Genomic DNA, 27,260 nt, shown 5'->3' with positions numbered 1-27,260 from the left:
CGAACAAGACGAGAGAAATTCAGCGTGTGGCTCTGAATTAATAAATACAAGTGCGGAAGAAAATATAGGGTCGGGGAGTTCCATTAAAATGATAACCGGGGCTTCTTGACGCGGCCGAAACGAATTAAAACCGACGGTGTCCGATGAAGTAAAAACGATGCCGGGGAAATTGCATTAACGCTAGTTAAATTTTCGCGACGAGCGGCGCTCGGGCCATTAGGATTAAAAAGAGAGCACGCAATTGCCACCGGTTTCGTCCCCTTTGTAACACGAGCCCGACGCGGCAAAAATTTCATAACTTTGGATCCGGCTGGCGCGCAAAGTTGCCAAATTGCGATTAACGGATAATGTCCATTCCACGGCCAATTAATAACCTTTCAGAGCTTCGACTCGTTCGTTGCGATTACTTCGTAAATTGTTCCGTAACAATTTTCAAACCGACCGTTTCTTTTGAACTCTTGTTAAAGTTTTTTCACTGTTATTACCATCGATCCTCGATCGATAAAATGGAGTCGATCGTCGCTGTTGCTTCAAAGTCTGACCGAATTTTCCCTTAATCGAGTTTAGTAAAACGTTTTACAATGTTGTAATCAAATTGGACGTTTTATCGAAAGTTGTTTTCTATTCTCGTTTTATTTGTACTCGAGCTTTACAACGTGACCAAAATTATCTACAGGGTGCTCGCAATATTGCCCGAGTATAATTATTTGCGGTAAGAATCCGATAAATTCCCTCCGCCGATTTTGCAACAAGTCGATCCAACGTTTAACGCGAGTACGGTGATATTTTTAATTCAGCATAGAGCGTATTTAATCTACTTTTCAGATCGGGGTCAAACTAACTCCACCCTACCGGTTACGTAACAAGTATTTCATACTAGCGCTCGGGTGTTAAACTCGAATTACTTAACAATGCTACTCCGATGTTTTATTCGTTGGAAACATTTACACGGACTTCGTCGTTTCTCGAATTTCGTAATTTCATCCGTTGTAAACGTACGATCACGTATTTCGTTATATAAACTACACCGTTTGAAATTTGTTGCAATAATGTCTACACCGAATGTTTCGCTCGCGCAAAATATCGTAATTTTTTAAACACATTTAACTACTTTGTCGATCGATTGTTCGAGAAACGCATTGAACTACAGTACTCTTCGAATCTTTACTTTTCGGTTCGAATTCATTGTTCTAATCTTTACTATTCCATTTCTTAAATTCTTCATAAACAAACCCCTCCATTGTCAATTGTTTCGGATAATTCGAAAAAAAAAACAACGTTACATTCGGGTCAAGTTCTCCCTTCTTACGTGTCGAGCACCCCTAACTCCATTGATCGAACTTATTTTCACTCCACGAGCTTGTTTTCGGACACGTTGTTTTCACGCGTTAGCTACCTCTACCTTGTGACAGGTGAGCGTGATCGTTGCCTTGAACTTCCACGCTCGAAAGTTACTTTCCCTCCTCGAACGTTTCGGATGTTTCGCCCCGAAATTTTCCACCACCGATCGATTCGAGAGCTTCGATTCGCGTGAACACGCTCGACGTTCGATAATGTCACTCTGATGTCACGTGACGCGTTACACGCGTTAGACGCGCGTCTCAATGGCACCGAGACGTTGTTGAGCAACCGGAAAACTGACCGACTTAGCGACACAAACGATGACAAAGACTGTGCCGATTCTTCGTACGCGCTAACGACAACCGATTTCCTAGGAAACGCATTTGCGCATCGATAGCAAGAATCTCACGAAGGTGCGGCTTCCTGAGAACAAATTTTTAACCAATCGCGAAACGACGAAGCAATGGACCATCGACATCGATCGTCGAGAATCTAACAATTTTCTACATTCAATTTCGATTCGATAGGGAGACATTTCTAAATCGATTTATACGGTGTAAATAAACGGAGGCTTTTCAGGGTCGATTATTTTTTGCTTCGGAGCACGTAAAATACTTTTTATCATTTACAGAGAATTGTCGTAAAAGCCTGCGTCAACTTCGATCCCACGTAAAAGTTAATGCGATGAAATAAATCGTGGTTTCTGGGTCGTAGTAAAGCTACGGTGGATTGAAGGGTGCCTATAAACTTTACGTTTATTAGACAATACGAAATGTGCTTTTATATTGCCGACTTTTACGGTATACGAACATACAAGGGTCCTTATTCGATGTAATATAATTTCTTCGCATCGGTTAACAATTTTGTGAGAAACGATTCTACGAAACGACCCTTACGAAAATTGAGATTCGATTAAAATTCCGAAATGCAAGCGAACTTGTTTTATTCGATCGGTGATAATAAATTTAGCAAAATTTGTATTCGAACGTTTATACATCAATCTTTCACCAGACGGTAACTTCGTCGGTGAAGTATCGCAATAAAGAGTGGAGGAAAATATAAAAATGGAGAAACGATACGTAGCAATATACATATTTAAATTGGAGAATAAAATTCAAACTTATTTGCTCCGATCAGTGATCGTAACTTCGACAAAATTTTTATTCAAACGTTTACGAATCTATTCTTTAAAGGAGAGTAACTTCATCGATAAGTCACTGCGGTCAAAATTCAATAAAAATGCACGAGGAAAAGACCGATTTTAGCAAAATTTCTATCTACTCGCAACGTAGCGACTTCGTCGCAAAAATGTCACAACAATTAAGGCTAAATTACGGAAGTGAGAATATTTAGGTTACTCAAGGGTTCCCTAATTTTAAAAGCACCGAATGGCAACACTCGACCGAACTATTTGACGAGTAACTCAACTGATTCGACACTACACGAGTAATTCAACCGATGAACACAAATAGCTGGCCGAGCACGCAAACGATGCGAGCACGCGGCAGAATGATCGCGCAAGTATTTCGAGGAGAATTTCAGCGGTAGTGCTGGCACAAGGTCTGTCGCACGACTGACTGATTTCGTGTTGTCAAGTGTATGGAAACAGAGGTCGAGTTTCGGTAAGCGGCGAGGACGATTTGATCGCGAAGTGATTTACCACTGCGAAACAGAACACAGGACGACCTGTCCTGGAGAGTGACTCGTTACACGAACGCGATACCAAGCTACGCGATGATAACAAAGAGAATTAGAAACGAAGAACGGAAACGTTTACCAATCGATTCTACGCGAGTCACTGCATTCATTTTACACCGTTCGATATTAAAAGATTAATTGTGTTTTAATCAAACTCAGATCTTCTTTGGTAAACAATAAACTTTGATACGAATCTGAGAAAATATTTTTGATTTTATATTAAATAAATATATGATGAAAAAGAAAAGAGAACTCGTTACTTTGGAAAGTTAACGAAAACGATTTTTCACGTATGTAAATTACATTTGAATTTTCGTATAATATGTATAGAAACGAATGAAGATGTTTGAACAATAATTTAGGTTAAGTTTGTAAATATAATTTCTTTTTAAAATTCCTATCAAAATTGATCGTACACCGAAGAGGACTCCGAGCAATGCGTCGATGATATTTTATCAACCACCCGGTTACTACTATATACCAAGAAACTATTATTTCCATGCACCGATTATTAATTTGTTAGAGCATCGAATACTATTATGCACAACGTTTACCGTCACGACGGAACGAGCGTAGAAATCGGAGCGAGGTTACACGGGAACGTACATTGGGAAAAGTGGTACGTATTTACGTAATATATTTAATTAACTAAGTGATTCTACCTGTGGTAGTCTCGTGCCTCCGGTGCACGCGGCTACCAACGAAAGGCAATAAAAAATAATTGAAAATCCGCGCCCCGATTTTAGAGCGATTCAAAGGGTAGCTCGACACGGCCGTGTGTTGGTAAAAAAAAGGGGGCAGATCGGACACGACCGTGTGCCCTACTTTCCAACAGTATCGAATAAAAGTTACAAACCTTTCATCCAACTGTATTTTGATTCCAATGCGAACGCAAGTTAACAAATTTGCGTATCGCGATTAAAATACTACAAATCATTTCACCGTTCCCATTTCCAAACATTCATACTTTTTCCAAATTTTACCAACCGTAGCAACGCATATTTAATTCCTAAATTAATTCTATTAAATTCCGGCCATAGGAATAAAAAAAAAAAACTACACGATTAGAAAATAAGGCGGTACAAGAACGTTTCTATTTTCTATTCGCGTTAACATTTTTCAATGAAAATAATAAACGCGCGAAACTTTTGTATGGAACATTTCCTATTGTTAAAAGAAAATTCCGAAAAATTCGCACATTGTTCGTTTCCCGTTAAAGAAGCTCGTGGACGGAAACACATATCCCGAAATCATTAGTAGGTTTCTACGAGACGTCGGAAAGCGATGGCTCTCGAGTCACGGTTCACTTCGCGTTTTGACCTCGTAATTTTCGTGTTCGCGGCGGAGTTCGTTTCCCGGAGTGCGGCCCAGACAACGTGAAACGCGAGCGAGCGAACGCGGGAGATAAAGGAAAACGCGGGGATACTCGATAGCGAGTGGTTTTTTTACCCGCGATAGGGTGGATCTCGACAGGTGGCGAGGCCGAGTTCACAGGGGTTCGGTTCGTCGTCGTGGAAGGGGGGTCTCGAAATACCACGTGTCGACGAAGAAATAAAATAGGCGTTTGAGTGCGCACGGCGAATGGTTATTGTGTTGCCAGGCTTATCGAACGTCAAGACTCCATCGAGGGGTGAATCTCGTCAGGTAGGGTGGAACGTGCGGGCACGGTTAAAAATAAAACTTCCTGAGCGTGCCACGGGAAGCACGGTTTATTAACACTTCGTACGCGAACAGGGAGATATTATTTCAGAAAAGAATGGTTCGCGTCGCGCGTAATCGAGTCGTTCAATTACCGAGACGCAATTTCTCACGGCACATCGACTTTGCGCATCCGAGTTCCACCGTTCTCCGTCGCACCGATAACACCAATTTCTTCGTTTTTTGTCAAGAAAACGTTAAATTTCATTTTCGAAGAAAGAAAAAACCGTGTACGCGCGATCTTGTCGCGTAACGAAAGTTCGAAAGAGAAACGCGAGACAGTTCTTTTATCGTATTTTGTAATAACGGGACCGTTTTAAATTCAAGCAGAGAATTCGCGCGAATAATCCACAAGAAAGATAAAACGCGCGTAACGAGTTCCTATAAACTTGCGATATCGAAACGAATCCAAACTTTATCGTACAACGAACGGAGCGTAAATATTGCATATCGAGCACGGTACAGCGGGATATTTAAAAGTAACCGCGAAGAGAAACTCGAGCCTCGATACTACTGTTACGTTTTATTCAACTTTATCGGACAATTTGCACGAGTTAAAAATCGTGAATTACGACATCTAAATATAAGTTCTGCTCGAGTACAGTGGGTACCCGTCGATGCGATCGGGAAGATCGTTAACGTCCAACGATCGTTTCGCGTTTGTTTCCAAACGCGATATCCACGGTATTGCGCTCTTTGTCTACACACGCTTTCAATTAGTACTCACTATCGAGATACCAGCGCGTACCTCGGATATAGGTCGAAGTCCTTCAGAGGATGAAAAGCCTCGGCCGTGAGGAGTCCTTCGATACCTTCCACCAAGTTTTCCAATTAACCGGAGTTTATTACACGCGAGATTGAGGTCGAGGTTTTTTTCCATTCGAGCGTAAAGGTGAGAAAGGGTTGGATGCACGAAGAGGCTTACCTGGGCGATGGTATGGGGCGAGGCTTATCAAGCGCCAGGTCCGAGCTGAGGGGCGAATCGGGTCCGCGGACGCTGGAAGCCCTATGCAAACAGATATATCGTTAGTTCGATTAGCATTCGGAAGCCAGTGACCCATCGCGGGCCGTCTTACGTCTGCATATCGGAGCTCGGTGCTCAACGAAGCGAACCAGTCGCTCTCAATTGCGATCGACGATCGACGTAATCGAAATAAGAAGTTCGCGCGCACCAGAAACGTAGACTTTTACGCACAGGGTGAACCACCTGCTCTTTTCGCGATCAATGGACGAGCCAACGTTTTTTCATCGCGGATTATACGATTTCGAAAGATGTTCGATGCGACGATATTTGATTTTTCGAACGTCGGTTCCTTTAACCGAGTTTACGAGCGAAAATTTTTGTACTTATAGTCTTACAATTGCCGACACAAATTATAGGGCGTAGAGAAAAGAAAAAATGGAACATCAAATATCACTGCTTCGAATTTTCCTTCGATACCGTATCATTCGTGATTGAAACGTTTGATTCGTTCGTTAGTTGCGAAAACAGTTGAGTTGGTCGCGTTAGATAGTCCACCCTGTATATTTATATTTTCTGTATTTTATCAAATTTTCAATTGGTAAAATATTCTTCGTTACGGATCGATAATGCAGAACTCGTCGGGTAAAGTGGGCGTGTTTGGAGGGGTAGGCGTGTCTGCGGGAATGGGTGTGTCCGAAGAAGTGGACGTGTCCGAAGAAGTGGGCGCGTCTGAAGGAGTGGGGGTGTTGGGAATGAGATTGGACGACGAAATGTTCGGCTACCGGAAGATCTTTATTGCACCGTAGCTAGCAACGTAGATTGAAAAATAAGCTGATTTCTAAGCGCGAAGAATGGGAAAAGTAACAAGTGCTTCTATTGTATCGGTACACCAGGTGTAAGGTACAACACGGTATACCTAACTACAATACAATAGGTACATCCGTTACTTTTCCCACCCCGCCCATGTAGCCTTGCCCCACTCCTTACGCGTGAAATTCAGCTCACTTCTCCGTCCACGTTGCCGGTGAGTGGATGAATTGTTTGAAATTGATAAGTAATGAACGGAAGTAACGATCGATCGAACGAATTAGTGTAGTATGAGGCGCCATCGAGGGGCTAGAGTCTGTGGCGATGCTTGGTGGGAGAAGAGGGCTGGACCAAGTTTCTCCCATCACAAGAATCTTTTCTAAGTGGACGATCTATACATTTCTATACTTGGAATATATTATCTAATTTATCTTCCTATTGGACTGCTCGAGAATCCTACTAGACTTTCGTATTCAAAAATACATTGTAACGATGCAATTGTACAAATTAACGAGAGAAAATCAAAATTATCGTTGCATTATGCATACTGTGAAGATGTAGTTGCGATCCCCGTTTCTTACGAACGTAAGGTCGTTAACTTCACGATTAGATATTAAGAAAAGTAAAATGATATTTCCAAACGGTTTCGTTCCTTTCTACCCGACTGTCCACGATCGAGAAATCGATGTCGCGCGGCGATGTGAAAAATCCACTGCGGCTGCGCGGCACTGTACGAACTGTATACACGTCGTTTAGCTCGCTCTTACAATGTTACCTCGATGTTTAAGAGCATTAGAAGCTCTTAGATAATCGACCGGGTAAGAATCTTACCGAGAACTAACTCGATTTCGGATGGGAGCGAGCACACTTTCTACGTGCCCGCGTTACGAAAATAAAATCTCTTCGACCGATCGTAAATTACGCGTTGCGTGGTTAAAATCGCGTTGGAAAATGAACACACGCGTCACGGGCGTGTGAATCATTTCCGTGACGCGCGATGTATCTCACGATTCGGATGAAAAATTAAAAAAAGAAAGAAAAGAAAAGTAAATACCGCGTCCCGAGGAATTTCTTTTATTTACGAATGTCGTCGTTCGTTGTGCTTGCGCAAGAATCGAGAACGATTGCGTTACTTTTGCGAATCGATCGGTAAATAACCGGTCGGTGTGTCGCGCGGATCGATGTTAATGCAAAATTCGTTCCCATCGGCCACACCTCGAGCGAATCTATTTTCGTTGTTCGCAAACTCGTCTTGTTGCCCGCATATCGGCAAGACGACGTCGGGAATAACCCGTACTCCCGATTACGCAATCGCGATTCGTTTCGCGTTTCTCCCGTATTACGATACAATATTTATATTTCGATCCGCGGCAACGAGGACTCGGTATCGAAAGCGCGTTATCGCGCGAACCGAGCGTAATTCAACATCTGGCGCCCGCCTCACCGACAGAAATTAATAAGTTCGACGAATAAACGCGACACACTCGAACCATTTACGCGCGATCGTAGAATTAACGGTTTTCGTATCGCGACAATTCACACGGACCCACGAAACGACTGTGCGACCATAACCATAAATACCGTAGAAAAATCCAATGCCGAGCGTCTAGCCGGTTCGGGTTTAATGTCGGGATCGAGCGATCGAGTCAATTTTAATTTTATTCTTTTCTCGTTTCTTTAAAATTTCCAAGTCAGAGAAATATTACAGAATAAGAATTATCACAGTCTTGTGGATCTGGATGCATCGATTGAATCAACGAACCATCGAATTATGCATATTTCTCCGTTTGAGAAATTTGACGTTCGAAAATGGTTACTAGAAGACGGTAAACGCGACGATGCGTTCGTTCTCGGCTCGAAATTGGAAATAACAAAGGAATCGAAGGTAAGGGATGGTGAATTCCATTTCCGTAGCTTTCAAGATGGAAAAGAATCGGGCTATCGAAATGCTCGGAATTCAAACCTGGATATTTCGTTCTCTGTATACGTCACGAAAAACGTCTTTCATTCGTCGCGATTGGGTTCGAAAGTTACAATTGTAATTTTATGTAAATCACGTATACGATTGTTACGTGTACGTAAATTATATATACAATTTGTAGACATTTCGCGCAAGTTTGATCCAACGTTTGGAAAGATATTAACGTTTATTCCGGCAACAAGTGTATTATCACGGTGCTTGAACTTTCTAATGCTGTGATTAATGCGTGGTTTGAGGTAGTTTGGACACAGGCTAAGAAGTTTAACCCGATTGACTGACACCCGAAGCCACCGTTTCGCTGTCTCATCCCTAATCCGGCTGAAACTGTACTCGACGCCGAGAGAAATTACGCCGGTAATTACTTCACTGTTTTGCAAGCGGACCATGGCCCTCTTGATCCAAAGACCACGATTAATCACTATTTCGTGAAGCTCGAGCTAGACGTTTGCTAGAAGATACCTTTGAATCGCAAAAACTCTCGACCGTGTCTATTCGAAGTACCTCTTCATCGAGAATCAAAAAGAATTTCCAACAAAAGTTATATTCACTATTCTTGATTATTTTATTTCACGATCGACAATTTTTTCATCAAAATTACACTTCCATTTAGCATATAAATTGTTATCCCTGCGGATAACAAGATTACTTTTTCTTTACCGATCTACAAAGAAAGTACTGTAATAGAGTAAAATTGACAAATTTTTTTTATCACGATCACGTTCTAATTATTGAAAAAAAAATCTATCAATGGATAACACTAGTTACCTCTTGTAGGTGGTAACCATTATATTCGTTAGCTGTAAACCTTTATAAAAATATCGTTTCAAAATCCTACAGAGAATTCAATTTTTCCGCGAAAAACTTCCAGTGGCTTATTCCATGTCTCCGTTAACAAGGACAAAGTTAAATGAAATCTTGTCGGTAACTTCGAAACCGCATTTTCTTCGATAAAAATAGGACGGGAACGACGCGTCGGAATGTACCGTGACGTATTCGCTGTCTGTTAATTTCAGTTACAACGTTCCGCGTAATATCCTGTTCCCAGGTACGTATTCGATTTAAATATTTACACGATATCGTATTACATCTATCGCAATCCACCTAATGGTTGCGAGAGGATTAGTCAAACGCGAGCCGCTGATCAAATACAACCGGAGATACGATTCGTTTCTCGGTTTCAAGATCCGAAGACACTTATTTCCATGATTAATACTCGTAGCAAAGTAAATATATTTCAACGTAACGAGGGACGAGGGGGGGGGGGAGGGGGGGGGAGGGACGCGCGCTACGAGTGGATTTCCAGCCAGGAAACGTGTAATTACGAGCTTGTGGCTAATTAATAATAATCATCCGCGGATCGCTACCCGTGATAAAGCCTGTATATTATCGCGAGTTTCAGGCGAAGTAGTCGCTTGTAATTACGTTTGCGCTGAGAAGTAGCGATCCGGGCGCTACGTTAACACGTATTTATCTCAATTAAAATGCCGGTTCGTTCTGAAAACGTCCACGATTGCTTGTAGACCGCTAGATCTGTCATTCATCAATTAGGAGGAGCCGCGAGAGGATGTTTGTAATTAGATCCTCGAGCGCGAGCGGCTGTCCGATCGATTTCGCGAACGCTAAGGAACCCGTTTCCTTGGCTATGATGCATCATGGCGCGCATTATAACCGTCGATGTTTATTTCATTTAATTAATTGGCCACGCCTGCGTAGATACGTCAAGAAGTACTGTTTCGTGGCAAAATTGTAACTCTTCGCGGAATAATATCGTTCATTAATTTCCATAAGTAGTATTTCGTTCGAATCGCTCGTACACGGTGAGCGTTTTGAACGTCCATTTACCGCGCTCGATGGTTAAATATTATTTTTATCGTTTCCCGATACCGAGGATACTATTCTTGCTTTTCGAAAATACTTTGCGTTACGTTTCTTCGCTACTTATTTTTTCATAAATTTAATGACGGAAAAATTGAAATCTCGATTAGAATAATTCTCTCGAACTCGAATTTTGTGTACATATTTTTTCTAGATATTGTTAAACGAGTTATTATACGATAGTAGATACTAGAGTCGATGTTTCGGTTAGAAACTAAAGGTGACGATAAAAATAACGCAAAAAAAAAGAAAATAATGGAAAACATACAAACGGATCAGTTTCTGGATCGTTTCTGCGTGAACGGTAAGATGGAGGTCCAGGACTCGGTCAGTTTGAATATTTTTACAGATTCGCGCATCATTGTTTTTACGGGCAATGTTCGTACCGTGTACCGAAGGGTTTCGTACGGATTTTATTTCGCAACGAGAGTGCTACACGAAGATGAAAGGAGCAAACAATGGATCGATTTCGCGTGTAGGTACCGGAGAGTGGATCCCGGGCATGAAATTTCAGGGTATGCATTTCACGAAAGAGATATTCAATTAATTCAACCACTCGCGCGAGATGGACGTTATCGCGGACAGTGCACGGTAAAATGCACCGTCACGCATCGTTCATTTTGTAACGAAAGCGCACAATTATTTTTCATAACGGTTGCCGGTATAATTTTCTCTAATTGTTTCTGTAGCGATAAACCGAGCGAATTTATTCTAAAACGACCAGCTGTGTCTCTCGAATTTTGAAAATTCGTCGTTTCTAAAATTGATCGAATATTTGATTCTTTGAGTAACTTTTAAAAGAAATAAAACAATGCTGATTCGCGAACGTATATTATTTATCTCAGAGGTCTACCAGCTTCTCGATTCGTCCCTGAAAGGAAGAAGCGATTATTTTTCTTTCGAACGTTACGCGACAATTTTTATCAATTTCGACGATATTCGTTGGACGATTCCGTGTCGCTTCAACGACAACTTACTTCAGCGTTCTGGCATCGATTTCGCGTACTTTTCAAACGTGAAAATATCGCCCCAGAATATTTGCACTTCGTGCAAACAGATGTCGGTTTCGCACGAAGTGTACTTCGCCACGCATCGAATTCGCACGCAAAGTAAATAAACTAGCGAATCACGGGGAAGTCGATAGGCTCCATCGAGTATGCTCATCAATTTCCATCGATGTTGCGATCGTAACTTTTTATCATTGTCGAAAAAAATATTGCGCGTGCACGTCTAGTCATAACAAAAACACGTTCGTGGCACGAAACCAAACGAAGAGACAAAAACAAAGTTTGTACGTGTATACGTTTGCTCGTTACGAAACCCGATGGGTTGATTTTTTTTGTAATTGCTCCCTTTTACGAAGAAGGTAACATATTTCTATTAATTCGCACACTTGTGTCGCGAAAATGACTCACAAATACCTTTACGTACCACAATGGAAGTGGTAGACCAAACAATACCTCGATACCGACGGGATCGTTTTCGTTCGAGATAAAATAACAGAGTGTAAAAACAACATATACCAATTTTTGGAGTATCGTTGCAAAGAAGAGGATTCGATCTTTAATTCCACGGTATTTTTACACGCGTGAACAATTTTTTAAATAATTGGAAGATGTTTGAAATTTGTCGACGTTTTCCGAGGAAACCATCTCCATTTTTTCAATCGTTTCTCGGTGTAAGACTATTTTCGCGAAAATTCATCTCGGAGATACGAAAGTGGACGGTTCAAACTTTATAATAACTCCACGAAGATTATCGCACGATTATTTTTCACGAAGTTACGGAAGTTCGAAAATGAACAGCGTTGAAGAAAGTTCGGAGCAGTGAACGTCCAACCGAGACAAAAAACGGAAACCCCGTTTCGCCGTAGAATTTCATTTTGTAATATTAATAAAGTCCCGTTGAAACGCCGTATAATTTCTGCTCGAAATCCAAGATACCTACGAACCGCGAACAATTTCGCGTCCCGAGGTTTTCGCTCGCGTCGCGCACGCGAGATCCCACAATTTTCACGTGAGAACGATCGCGAGCAATTGATTCGCAAACCAAGCGAACCGGGGAAAAAGAATCCCGTGGAAAAAGAGGGATGGGGTTGGGCGAGGGTAGCAGACAGCCCCCGTCCATCCGTTTACAAGAGCAACTGACAGACCGCCCGGAGCACTTTCATCAGACGTACCTTTCCAGCTTTTTCAATATCCCGGTTGCGATCAAATGTGAAACACGTTAAAGTCCTTTTAATTAAACTGGAATTCCGGAACGTTATGAACTTACGGTTCGCTAAATTTTATCGTTCCCTGTTAATTAAACCTGTATAACGGAGAGAGGGGTTCCCAGTTGGAAATCTTCGAGCTCTCCGAAAGAGCGAAAGCTCTTCGTACAAAATTCGTTGCACGACACACCTTGACTTGAACGATCGATCGCGCGAATCGATATCTCTGTTCCGCGTTTCTCGATGGAACACCATAGTGTATTCGCGCGCCATGCACCGATTAAGATTCTCGACTGGGGACTGACGAATCACGGTTAATTTTTCTACATTTGTTTATCACATTTCTCGATTTTTGTTTCTCGAACTCGATAGTGGAAATTGTACGATAAATTCCGCTCGAGCACCGATTCGATAGTTCTTAGTCCATTTGGTCGATTCTAGTCAGCTTTTCACTCGATCTGTCTGTTAATTTGTTAGACTCTTTTATTTAGTCGAGAAGAATAGAGCTTTTAGAAGAATTGTTCAAAGGTGATCGAAATAGAAAAAGCAAGATATTCGAGAGTATGCAAATTTGTACGACTACGACGATTCGAAATGGAAAGGAATAATTTTTGGAGAAAGTCACAACCGTTGAACAAAGAAAGTCGAGCAAACTGTATTGGTTTCAGGTCGTGTCACGAACCTGGTGGATTCACCCGAAGCCTTAACACCAATATTGAACGACGAGTTGGAAGCTCCGGAGAGCGGATTAAATAGCGGGGTACGCGTAACCGATTACTGTGACCGTTGACCGATCGATCGATGTATCGTTCCTTGGATTATCGCGGCGAAACTGCACTGAGATTGCTCTCGATGCTATCGAAGTTTCGAACGCGTATTCCGCATACAGACGATTGATTAATTTGCTTCGAAAGGAGGGCTGCTTTACCGGTAGTATTTGCGCGACAAATTTTCGAGTACAATACGGTCGATCTTAGAAATGGTAATCAATAAACACACGGACAAAAAAAAAATAAAGAAGTTTATTGTATTTGTGACTTTCATATTTATTTTCTTTCCAAGAAGATAACGCATTCAAGCATCAATTGTGTGTTTTCTCGTTTACTAATTCGAAGAAGATAATTACCCCTTGTTTATTACTTTTTCCAAAACGCGTACAACGCGATAAAAATTCTTTCGAATAAGGTTCAAAGAGGATTCGATTCTACGCAATTCTACGAAATGTTCTCCAATTTCTCCGACAACGAAAAAATGAAACGAAATCTCATTCGTTGCACACTCGAAGCGTATATTTTCGTTCGTAAAGTACAGGATCTCGTCTCTGTTAATTCTATTTTCTGATGAATCGTATCAACCCTCGTAGTTTGTGTACCCACGGTCGACACTCGGCGCGTACGTTCGCAAAACCGCGCGCGGCGTTTCTCGCGGTTATTCGGCGAAGGTGGATGGCTCGAGGGACGAAGAAGCGGCCACGGAAGGGCAAAGGAAGGAAAGAAGCTACTGACTCCCTTTTGTGCACGAGATTCGAAGCCGGGGGGCGTTTTAACGTGGCACGTTTTATCGCGCGATCCACTCCCCGTTCCGTGAAGCATTTGCCGTTCTAGGAAACCTAGACGACGACGTTGAATTCGTACAAAACGTGCATTAGCGGCAAGAATCCGCGAAAGACTCTTCATCCGAACCACCGTGGCCCTTTGTGCCCGGGGACCGTCTTTGACAGCGTCTTCCTGTGCCGGTTTAATAAGCCGCCGGCCGGAAAGAACGCGGTACGCGAAGTTTGTCAACGTTTCGTCTTTGAACGCGTATTCTATGGAGAAGGGTGTCTGAAACGCTACGAACGGGGATGTTTGCGGCACGAAGGACCGTGGGTCTTGTGAAAACACACCCGAGTCGAAGATTCTTCGCGTTCGATTCCGTTGGGAAATCGAAGAAATCGGTAACGGTTGCTCTTGAAGATTTTGAAGCTGTTCCATCGCGATTAAAAAGTCTCCAGGTTCTGATCACTGTAACGTGAAATGTACTCTGAAAATCTGTATCGATCGAGCACTCGATGTATCGTTTCCTCCCCAATTTCGACAAATTTTAAATATTTCGTAAAGCTCAATACTCCGAACGATATTTTCCTCCACGTGTAATCGTCGCTCGTGATTACTTTCCAAGACTTTGCGACTGCTGATACCGCGCAATGAATTCTGTTTGTACCCCGTTTCACGGCAGGGTAAGTGTAATATCATCGCTTATCTACAGTTCCTACGAACACATCGTAGATGTAAGACGTAGAACGAGTGAACTACACCCTGTGGCTACGACGAGGGACTGCGGTTGCTTTCCACGAGACACCGTTTACGTGCAACGAAGGTACGTCGATGTTCGATTAAAATAAATTTACTCGCGAACATCTCGCTCGAAGGAAAAGTTACTTCTTTGAAAAATCGTCGCGGAAGGAACGATTTTTTAAGCGAGAGGTAAATTTGAACGCTGTCCGGAAAAAGTACCATGAACTTTTACGTCCGAGAGAACTTTTATTTTTTTTATTTTCGAAAGTTCGTTACGATCGTGTTTACGTATTTTCGATGAAATACGAAAGTAACGACAATCCCGAGAATTTTCATTTCAATTTGATCGATTATCCTCGGATCGGGAGACGTTTCACGCCCCCGAGCCGCGGTTTTGCATTTCCGTGAAAAATGGTCGTTCTTGGTGGTTCCCGCGACGCGACATTATCTTTGACATCGTGACACGGTGAGGTGTCTCGTTATTAACACGTTAAAGCGGCTCTGGGAATTGCACATCGGAAGCAATTTCCGTCGAAAGGAAGCGCTCGAGGCTGGTTCGGCACGGGAAGAAAACCGAGCGTATTAATCTCTTCCGTCTTTAACCGGTCGGACATGGACAACGAATCGTAATTCACGAGGCACATCTTGGCTTCCTGGCACAGTCCGTGAGTTTACCTTCCACGGCCGATGAACGGGAGTGGCCCGCTTTTACGTCCATCAGACGTTCACCCAGCGGAACGAAGGTACTCCTAATGTGTAGGAGGTCGTAGGTCCACGCACGGTCGATCGTAAACCGATCCTTTCGTTTCTTTTTTATTTTTTGTTCGCGAGAAAGGGAATGAAGACGCGCTCGGAAACGAACTCGTTCTCGTTCGTTGAATATTTTCGCTACGTTATCGCTACCTCGCGAGACTCCTATTAGCTTCGAAGCCATAAACTTCGCTTCCGTGACGTAGAACGCCGTACCGAGCGAATCCAACCAACGCTCTTCGTTCCTGCCGCCACGAGTTTTCCGCGAGCAACGATACGCGCGCGTACTTCGTCTTACGGTGAATTATTTATTACAGATTACTCCGATTTTGAGGGAAGTTCCGCGAACGGTGATCTACACCCCCGCGAGTAGCCACGCCTCTTTGTTAACTTTCCACGACTCTCGACGGTTCTCCAAGATGGCTGGCTCCTGGACGAAAGTTTCGCGTCGCCGTAACCGTGGCTTCGTTTTATCGATTCTTCAAGTTTTCGAAACCCGAGGAATTCGTAGCGTAATTAAAAAACATTCTTGCAAATTCCACGAGGTTGGAAAGTTCCAGACGGAGCTAGATCCTATCCGAGCCCTTCGCACGTAGTTCCACGAAACTTCGGAAAGTTGATTATCTTCGATACTTCGTGCACGAAGTACGAAGTTCGCGAACGAAGTATCGAACCCTCTCTATCGAATCTTCTTCTTTTTAAAGACCTACGCTACGTTCTCGAGAATTCGTTCTTCCAGCGAAAATTACAGGGTCTTATTCGTCGCGAACGATGCATCGAACATTCTTCGTTGAAAATATCTCAAGGATATTTTTACAGTCTTTCGAACGTTTTCGAGAATTCTTTTCGAGAATTTCGTGAAACTCGCCAAACGAAATCGATATCAAGTACGATCGTTACAATTTTTACAACGTTGTAGGACTTCCGTTCGTCGATAATTGTACAATGGCCGTTATCGAGAAGCGGAAAGGACACCTCTCGGTGCCAGCATCGATTCGAGCGTCAACAATGATAATTCGAAGCTGTCTCTCGTTAACGGAAAGCTCACCGGCGACGCAAGTGGAAGCTGTGGTTCTTTCAGAAGGATATTGCGTTACATCACGGGGACGAGATCCGAAGCTGTTAATGCACCAGCATCCGACACCGGCTTCGTTCGAGAAATATGCATCGAGGGTGTACCGTTACCGGTCGAGCCGCTTCGCTCTCGCAGATTACGCAATACAAAATGAACAGGAAAAGACGCTTCGTCTCTTTCCTTTGTTAATTAAATCGCGTTCTCTCGTATTACACGGCGCGCGATTCCGCGCACAAACGACACCGAGTACCAGAAAATGAAATTGTTACGAATTTTTCAGGAAACTAACACGCGTACCGTGAATCCTCCTCGCGAACCGATCTTTCGTTCCGCTTGGATTTAGATTCGAGCCGCCTCGTTTACCGACTTCCTCATCGTTGCAAGAAAGTCGCGGGAACGTTGCTCGACGATCGATCGTAGAATCAACTCGGGAACAATTTTGATAATTTTCGAAAATTGGACGCGAGAACGCGCGCGGATGGTTTCTCGTTCTTTATTTTTTTACATTCTCGCGTGCCGCTTAAAGCGTTCTTTCGTTCGACCGTAACGCTCGAAGTTTGCGGTCGAGAAATGTCCCGCGCGCGTGGAACCTCGTGTTTCGAATTTTATCGTACAACCAGAGGACCGAAGTGAACGTTCGAAAGTTTAGAAACTTTTCATCGAGCGATTCGCAAGTACAGAGTATCCGTTCGGTCTCGATACGGTGGAATACCGTACGGAGAATCGAAGATATGAAAAATGAATTTTTTAAAAATTATTTTATACGAAAAGGTATAAACTTGCATTGTAAGGTATACATAATTTTTCCGTCCTTTCTCTGTAACGAACACATTCCTAAGAATATAATTTCGACACCGTTCGGTTGTTCGCGAGACACTCCACCTTGTCGAGAGAAAATAGACGTTCTACGACTATTGAATGAAAACTATAGAATCGAATGAAAATTTTGGACCAGCATCCAGGGAAAATTCGTACGAATTCGACTCGACGGTCACGGTGCTGGATGCACTTCCCGCGGCTTATTATACCGTGGAATCGCGCTCGTCGTTAACGCGAATCGGAGATATTTTTTTTCTTCGGCTCGCGTCGTCGGATCGTCATCTGGCAAACATTTTTCCCCCCCGGTGATATTTCTTTCTCCCGAGTCTCATCAAAGTGGCCGGCTACCGCGGTTTAAGTTACCACCGGACGGATCCCGAGTGCGAAATAACTCGCCTTCTTGGTGGCCACTCTTTCCTCCGCCATGATTTTTCGTCCGGCGAGACGTTCCCGTTGCATTTTTTACGACGAGAACACGAAGCCACGGCACCCGACAAATTAGCTTTCGCGACCACGGGAATGAGATTTTCGTTCCGCTGCTTTCTCGAATCCCGCTTCCGTGCCGTTTCACGCGGTTAATCCTCTTTTATTATAGAATTCGCCCGGAGACGTTTGTCCTTCCACGACGCGACCGAACGATCCTCGACGGGTACGCTTCGCTAGGTTTTTTGGCAGAATCATTGTTCGCGTTGCAACGGTTCGATATCCGTCGGTTTTGCAAACATTCGATACGAAACGGACGAGACGATTCGTCGAAAACACAAGCACACCGAAGCACTTTATTTTCTGTCAAAGGTAACAGGAAACAACGAACGCTGAGGTTGCACCATTTTACGAGTCGCGCAATAATAATAATAATAATAACGATAAAAAATAGTTTTTTCAGTTTTCGGAGCAATCGAATCGCAACGATTGTGATTGCACCGATAACGATCGAGTTAGAGGAATTTTTTAAAAAGATATTAGATATATTTATCTGTACGTGTGCGCTGTGTTTTACAGATTCTCGAAAGCTCGAATAGTACTATAACGAGTTTCCTTGCGCACGGTCTTCGCGGTAATCGAGATTCGTAGCATTGGAACCGTAGAAATAATTCTGAAACTCGCGCTCATGAAACGGTTATAGTCACGATCTCTGTTTTCTCCGCGAAGGCAGACGCGAGAAGCTCAATGGTCGGTTTCGTCTCACCCGAAACAAAACGATCGCGAGATTACGTTAGAGGAGCACTTTTAAAATCAATGTTCCAGAAAGGAATTTAACTGCGCGCACGCCTTTATTTTCGCGCGGGAGCTCGAACGACCGTGGAAAACGAGTTGGCCATTTTCCACCGGGAAGAAACATCGAGAGACTTCTGCTCGAAATATCGGGAGCACAAATTTACACGCATCCCGTGCATGTCCCAATTTCCTTTGCAACGCGAGTCTACACCATTTTGCAGCTTCGTGCTTCGCAACCTTCCATCGAACGCGACAAGGAAATAAAATCGTCGCAGGTGTTCAACGACTTCGTAAATCCCAACTCGAACTCTCGAGCTTCCGTCGCGAGGCTACCTTCCCTGCTTTTCATCCTGGCTGATGTCCCGGGGAAAACGGAGGAAAAAAAATATCACATAAAAGTGGAAAACGTTCCACCAAGACCGAGTGCATCTTTCCAGCGGAGAGAGACGCGGTCCACAGACCTATATTATCCGAGCCATTTTCCAACCAGCACCATCTTCAACGGGCCAGTAAAAGTCCCGGGGACCGCGAACAATATTTCTCCGCTATCTCGCGGTGCCATTTTCGTTCAGCTCGACTCCAATAGCGAGCATGGTTTACAACCGGTCCGTAGAAACATCGTTAACCCCCTTGCCCTGCGATTTAATTTCGCAACCGGGTACCACGGACGAGGAATATTTTTATTCGGGATCAAAGTTTCGTGCGAGGAATAAAAGATGAACAACTTTGTGCGCGTTGCTCGTTCAGGGAGAATAAAAATTTTCAACCGGTAACGTGGAATGTATCGTTGCGAACGAATGGAAATTTAACCGCGCGTCATCGAATACGTTGGTCGTTCGTTCGTCGTCTTTTTTTCGATTAAAATTTCATCCATTTCCGATAAACGCCGTGTAATCGAGCACCGAATTTTTCGTCGGAACGAACGTACGGATCGAGCCAAAGCCATCGAAACCGCGAGTCGAAAGTTTCGAAAATGAATTCATTCTGTGAACGATTTGTGACCGAATCGTCGTCCTTCTTACGAAACGTTTATTCGTTTTAACGTTAGTTTGAAGTAAAATGGAAAAGATTTTTTGAAAAGAATCCAATCGTAATCGTAAAGAAACAAAGCAGAAAAATGATATTCTTGTACTCGCGAATGAAAAGTTCGATTTGAAAATCAATCGTACACGAAGTTACCGATCGTTCTAGCTTTTCAAAAATTTACACAAATCACCGTCGACGGTTCATCGATACGCGATGCAACGAAACGAACGAACGACGAGACGAAAAGATACGATGGCGCGCGACTCTCGTAAGAAACATCTCGAACAATCGATACCGCTCCGTGCAAAGAGCATTAACGACCCACGAGAAGCAAAAAATATAATTCCCTCCTTAAATCGCAGCGATCGAGTTGTCGTGACTCGAATTGGTACATACGAAGCGGTGTCGCAAAGTCTCTCGCTTGTACCTGCCGCCTGAGAAACCAGCACCAATTTGCTAAACGTGTCACGTACCAACTTCAACGGATCACCTTATCTCAAGCTGTCCGAAGTGTAACGTACTTCGCGATAAATACAAAATAGGACCCGCGCTAAAAGATCACGTCGAAAACGATAAGATACACGACCTGTTTAAATACATCGAACAAACGAAGATCGTCGAATAATACAACAACCTGCTACCCCTGTATACGAAAGTGTAATTTATTAAATAATCTTACGCACGTTGAGTCATCACCGAGCAACAATTGTCCTCCGTCCAATGTAAACGCGATTTAAACGAACTCACAATAAATCGTTCGCGATCACTACTAGCCACAATGGTGCTCCACCTAACGTAAACTTCTTTACTCGCGGAACCAACAGTTTACCACAATTTTTCGTGGTAAATATAAAAATTACGGAGGGGCTACGGTAACAGATTTTCCTCTTTTAAGAGTAGAGAAGAAGAAAATTCGTTAAAAAAATTTCTCCGAGTAAATAGAATACGCAATTAGCTTTAGCAGGTAGGTAAGTAGTTTCTCGGGAGGCGTAATTTGTATCGCGATTCGCGTTTATCACGGTTGGACTCGTAACGCGGAGTCCGGGGCTCGATGTTCCACAGCGAAGGGTCAACCGCGTTTAAAATGAAACACAGCCCCGTTGGGCGTAAAATGTTCCGCCGGTCGGATTAAATATTATCCGGTCGGCTCCTCGACCGAGAACCGCGGTATTCGCGAAGACCCTCGGGCCGAACGTTGTCGCCAGCCTTAATGATAATGCCACCCGACGCGCTCCGTGTGCGCGTTCCGTGCAAATATCGCGCGTTTATTGCTATCCGGTAGCCGCGCGCCGTTTTACGACCTCGTACGCCCTGCAAGGGACAACCGGAGTGGTATCAATTCGACCGTGAAACCAAGCCCCGGAACGACCATCTAATTTTCCTTCGAGTCGAAGTGATCGCGCGGAGTCGTCGAGCTGACGCGAAATCGCGCCGGAATTAGTCGTTAGCGTTGTTACGTTCGCCTGGAAATATCCGAGATTTTTACCCGGGATGGTTGATCCGCTTCCGGGTTACTTCCGCCGTTTCAAAGACCCGTAGGTTTACCCCGTTCGAGACCTTGGTATTTATTTCGTTGGAAATCCGCTTAAAGCCTCTTACGAGCGAGCCGACGAAAAAAAGAAGGTATAATACTCCGACCTCGCATCAAAGAAGCTTCGAAACTGATTTCCCGCGGCGCTGCTACTTCCCGATGTAAGCACGGCAAAAGGAACTGCGAAACGCGCATAAATTTTTTAACGACCGCCTAATGCGATAACGGCGTCGAAACAAGAAGTAGGGAACAACAAAGTGGAGTAAAGGTGGCTTCGTTTCTCGACGATGTCGAAGACTCTGGGATCCTGCGCCGCGAAACTCGCAACGTTTCGCGACAAAAGTAACGACCGTGTTTCTTTTCTTTCAATGACGTTTTCATTATTTCGTCATTTCAAAATTTCTTTTTTTTTTTATCACCGAGATACCGTCTCCTGTATTCTGTACCCGACAACCGACGCGACCCGAATGAAAAGTTAATCGTCGATCCACGCGGTACTCAACCTACTTACATTTCGATCATGGGACGCTAACGCAATAATTCCGTCGAATTGTTCTCATTTCGAGATTTCAAAATCTCTATCTTCCGTATCACCGAGAAATTATCTCTTACGTTCTGTACCGTCGTACCGGGTAATCTGCACGGCGCTCAACGTACGCTTCTATAATCGAACTCGCGTGCCCCATAGAATGACAATACCCAAGAAAATCGCAAAGAAAGAAAGTGTAAAAAGTCGTTGGAAAATCGTCGAGTATCTTTCCAGGCGAGAGCGTGGTATCGCGACCGAAGTACCTTATTAAAGTAACGCTTCTCGAACGGGGGCATAAAATGGCCGCGAAGGTCGTAAATCTCGGCGATAGCGACGGCCGTGTAGGCCACGGGAGCGACAAGGGCCGCGGAAAAACCATCAAACAACGGCCGAAGCGGTTCCCATTACTAACGAACCTAAAAGCGACGGTGGCTGGCTCCGCGACTCTCTTTGAGTTCAGTGGCCACGACACCGTTTTAAAGGGCCGTTCGCACGCCGCGGGAATACCGAGCCGTATGATTCTAAGTGGTTCGTAATAGACTTTCGGGAAACAGGCGCTTTTAGAATTTCACCGAGGGTGGTGATTCACCCCTCCACGTGAGAATGCGACGGAGGAAGAAGAAGAAGAAGAAGAAGAAGAAGGGGGTCAAGCAAGATTTCGGTCGCGATTCCGTATGCGTGCAGCTGTCGGCCCCGTGTAACCCGCTGCTGGCACACCGAGATCCTCCTCGCGCCTCCGCGTAGCCCGGCCCTGTCAGCAATTTCGGTAATTGGTTAAGTTTAGTATGCGTGACGCCCGGACACGGGACACGGGATACGCGAGACGCCGCGCGTCGAGAACGGCCCTCGTCCTTTGATACCTCGTTTCCTCTTACGATCGATTTCCACGATAAATCCCCTCGTTCCTCGTCGAGTCGTTCGCCGCGAAATAACGGACCTATTTCCTCAGGGATACTTTTACGAATTCAAATCATCGAAAAAATATTGCTAACCGTGTGTCGACAAGGGCTCCGGTTCGCGAGTGATTCGTAGCTGTCGACGGAATTCGAGATTATTCGGAACAAATTAAATCGATCGAACCTCGAGCGTGAACCGATGCGGAGTACCATCGCTTTTTAACGAATCGAAGCTTCATCTTAATTTATCGCGCATTACCGAGTTTATTCGAAATAAGTTACATCGAGCGATACATCGAAATCAACCAACAGGGAAGAATTGCTTTTCGGTGGATCTTTATCCTAATTTAACGCGTATTACGAAGGTTGTTCGACGCGAATTAAGTCCAGCGATAAATTGAAATCAACGCTTCAACGGTGGTTCAAGACGAGGAATTATTGTTTCTTTTTCCGGTCGATCGGAAGCGTGTCTCGTATTTATCGCGTATTAATTGTAATTTGGATACTTTTCTCCGCGGGGAAAGAATATTCGGAGGATTAAAATTACGTAATTGCGACGAGATCGCGATATTTCAAGGTTTCCTTCGCGTGTTCGTGGAGCGACGAGAAAATCGTTCGCGCGTGTCGCCCTTTCGTATAAATACGCGCGAAGACCGCGAGTGTCGGATCACGCGTACTCGATTTAAAACAATACGCGGGGCGACTCGCTATTCAAACTATTCGACGACCGAATAACAAACAATACCGGCATATGGTACGGTATTTGTTCGGAACGCGAGCTCGAAACGCGCGGCGAGCGCGTGACATTCGCATTCGAAACAAATGCCGTGCCACTGATTCGTTCAATGCCAACTACCGATAGCGCCTTTGCGATAGCGGTTTGCGTCAAACAACCTCGTACCGCGTTCCTGGATCTCATTTGCACGGGGCTACGTACTCAATTTCGACCAATTGCGAGCACTCGATCGTTTTCACATATTTCACTACACTTGCGAGAAAATATCGAGTATTTAAATGGAAAAAGAACTCTTTCAAAAATTTGCTCACGATGCGTGACAAATATTGATAAGTATCCCTGTGACATTGTTCGTTATCGATACACTTTCAATTCGGGAACTCTAAACGGAAGGAAAGGTATTAATACCCTGTAATAGACGCTAGAGAAGTTCTAAAATATCTACCAAATGAAATCTAAAGGACAGAACTTACTAATTTAAAAAAAAAAGGAAACACTCGGATTCATTTTCATAGACGAACGAATCTAAAAAATGAATCTAAAAACGCAGAGTTTCGATGTTTTGTAAAACTAAAACAGACACCTCTACAACGATAAAACTATCGTTCGATAAGAACCGACGACCCAGACTTTCGTCGGAGATCACTCCCCAGGAAAATCCAAAGTGAAAAAAATCCAAAGGACCACGAGTAGCGTTAATTATCGGAGCGTGTCGAATACTCGGTGAAATCGGGTGCGCGTTCACAGACTTCCTGGTTCCCGTAGGAATGTGTACGCGGTTCTCCCGTTGTCTCGTGCGGGATTTTCGTTGCGTCCAGGACTTCCAGGTCGTTTGGGTCGCGCCACGGAAGATCAAAGTCGGCCGTGCTAGATATTTCATCTCGAACGTCTGAGCGGCTGCCAAGTGCCCCGAAACGCAACGCGTCCGTTCGAGGATTTGCGAGCGGAAGTGAGCTGCAGCCGAGAATGGCGGGTTAAGGGAAAAAGAAGAACCCGTTGCGGAACGTTGCCGCAGAGCGTCGCGTAAACAGACGCTATCGTTCGCGTTGCGCTTCCCAAATCGCATCTTGGCGCATACCGGCGAGGTGGTAACGTTGACCTCGTCCAACCTAACGAAACTTTCCTCGGAGAGCTTCGCGAACGCGCCAAACGGAAGGTTTTCCCCTTCGACGATGGTGCGCATCTCGACTTTGCCGCAGTCGCGAAAATATTCCAAAGCGAGAGAAGAACCAACGAACTCGCGAATTTCGGATTAGGTCTGGCGAAAGTGTTCCAAGGAAAGATGAGAACGACTCGCGAATTTAGGGCGTTTAAACTTTCGGTGCCTTTTCGGGTAACGCGCGAGGACGATTTCTGCGCGGATCGAGCTACTTTCGAGACTCGAGGAGAGAGAACTATTAGGACAGAAGTTTCCTTCTCGGAGAGTGGTCTTACCGAGTACGAGTTCCCTGTCGTAGCGACTATGGGTACCGAAACTTTCGCTAGTAACTTCATTGATCGAAAAATCACGAAAGTATCTATCCCTTGGTATCCACCACCGGAGAGTCTCACTCGGAGTAACGAAAACTCTTCTCGTGTAAGAATCATAGAGAACAAATACGGATGACCTTAGATTCCGGTAGGTCACTTTCGTTGTTGCAGTTCGATAAATAATTCCACGAAGAATACCACCTTTACGAAGGGTTATACCTTGTAACGAGACGCGTCTACGAGAATACGTTTGATAAAAATAACGAGCTATCGTCCCTCTCGTTAAAGGTTTCGATCGAACGTTTCAAAGTTGGCGATATTTGGCGGGTCGAAGGAACGCGATTCGCAGAGACTCGGCGCAGTCGCGTCACGGGCAACCGAAGAACGATCTTCGAGCGCGAGAAATGTTAGTTCCGCGAAGCGGAAGATGAATCGACGGGGTCGAGGCACGTTGGAACCTAAATAGAGGTTTCGTTTCCGCAGCCGGGCCGATCGGTTCTCCTTGTTCGCGGGGATCCAAAGGAGGTCGCACGAGCGGATCGCCGTGCGGAAGGTGGCCGACAACAAAAGCGAGTAGAAACCGATAGGAGAGACCGCGCGCATCCCTCGGTGAAACGAGCCGCTTCCCACGGAGGGCACCTGCACGACTCGCCGCTATTTCTGGTCGGCCGATGTCACTCGCTTGTGGCTGTTCACGCGGGCGCTGAAACGGCGTTATATTTACCGCTTCCTCGTACTCGAGACGTTCCGCAGCTACTCCTCGTTCTGGGTCAAAAGTCTCCGCGGCCGGCGGCGGAAGAAAGAGGCTCGAAACGCGAAACAAGTGGCTCGCGAGAAACAGAAGTGGACCTCGCCAGCTACTCGCGCTACACTACAAACCGGAGACCGTTCAATCCTCGCGGACACTAGAGGAATCGAAGTCGACGCGTTACTCGCTTTTGGGAACGCGAGGGTAACGTTTGTTGCATTGCATACTCGCGATCCTTCATCAACGAAGGATTCCGTGGACGAGGAACGCAACGAGAAACGGAAGTGGATGTTGATGGCTTCACGCGCTGTACTAGAAACTGGAGACCATTGTACCCCCGCGGACACTAGAGGAATCGAAGTCGACGCGTTACTCGCTTTTGGAAACGCGAGGGTAACGTTTCTCGCGTCGCGTGCTCATGATCTTTGATCAACGAAGGATTCCGTGGAAGAGGAACGCAACGAGGAAGTGGACGTCGCAAGCTTCTCGCGCTGCACTAGAAACCGGAGACCATTGAACCCCCGTGGACATTAGAGGAATCGAAGTTGACGCGTTACTCGCTTTTGGGAACGCGAGGGTAACGTTTGTTGCGTCGCATACTCGCAATCCTTGATCAACGAAGGATTCCGTGGAAGAGGAACGCAACGAGAAACGGAAGTGGACGTTGCAAGCTTCACACGCTGCACTAGAAACCGGAAACCATTGAACCCCCGCGGACAGACGAGGAATCGAAGTCGATGCGTTTTGGAACGCGAGAGTAACACGTTCGTCGCGTCGCGTGCTCGCGATCTTCTGCCAACTACCCTTACGAGACATCGTAAATGATGACTCTATGCGCCAAAATCTTGCATTTCTTCCTTGCAATATAAATCTCGCTCGTCTAAAATTCTTAGCAACTTTGTATCGTTTTCTCGTCTCTTTCGGTCGCGTTCATTCGAAGGTGACATTCGTTTCTCGTTAACGCGTCAACTTCGCATTTTCCCGATCGCTCGACTTACAGCCGACTAGAAACCCAGCACCGCGTATTTTTCGCGAATCGAGGTCAATAATACCCTTCGACTTCCATTATTACTGTAATTGGGGAGCGTACTGACACAAAGTTACTCGACTGTCGTTGTCTGGCTTCGAAACAATCCGATGCATCGTCGGTGCAACGTTTCTTGGAACGAGTATCGCTGCTACGTTTTCTCAAATTTTTATGAACGAATTTCATCGCACGAAACCTTAAAGCGCGATGAATCGTTCGCCGATAATTGGTCGGAGATCTCCATCGGAAATAACTCGAGTACAATTCGATTGTGGAAACACGTAATTCGGTTTGCCGGTTCTTGGCACCGCGACGGGAAAAGAAGTACGAACGTAAAAGCTGACGGCTCGTGAAAACGAAAGCACCCGCATTGCGCCTTTCCGTGTTCCCTCTGTGTCCGCTCTTTCGGCGAGCCCCGTTACATTATACGGAGTAAGCGTTTAATGGAGTGCACCGAATAATTGAAATTAATGGCTCGTGGGTTTCATAGTTTTTTAAATGTCAAGGTCCCGACTGTACCAAACGGGAGACGATATTTTTCGCGCGATAATTTTCCGCACAGAACAATTCCATTTATCCGTAG

General features: G+C 44.6%; 1 protein-coding gene across 11 annotated transcripts in view; it reads right to left on the bottom strand.

The window, feature by feature from the left end:
- The window catches only part of LOC143144771 (uncharacterized), a 460,353-nt gene that overhangs the window by 264,690 nt on the left and 168,403 nt on the right, over nucleotides 1–27,260 (bottom strand). For all 11 annotated transcript variants that reach the window (XR_012991512.1, XM_076307527.1, XM_076307530.1 and 8 more), the window contains one exon: nucleotides 5,663–5,743. Coding sequence is in view for 10 of the 11 variants with exons in the window: in XM_076307527.1 (XP_076163642.1) it covers nucleotides 5,663–5,743 (81 nt within the window). In the remaining variant the exon portion in view is untranslated. The remainder of the gene's footprint in view (nucleotides 1–5,662; nucleotides 5,744–27,260) is intronic.

Source organism: Ptiloglossa arizonensis, chromosome 3 (assembly GCF_051014685.1).
Source record: "Ptiloglossa arizonensis isolate GNS036 chromosome 3, iyPtiAriz1_principal, whole genome shotgun sequence".
NCBI classification, from domain to species: domain Eukaryota; kingdom Metazoa; phylum Arthropoda; class Insecta; order Hymenoptera; family Colletidae; genus Ptiloglossa; species Ptiloglossa arizonensis.
The sequence above is the reverse complement of the archived record's forward strand: the minus strand, read 5'-3'. Positions and strand labels throughout refer to the sequence as shown.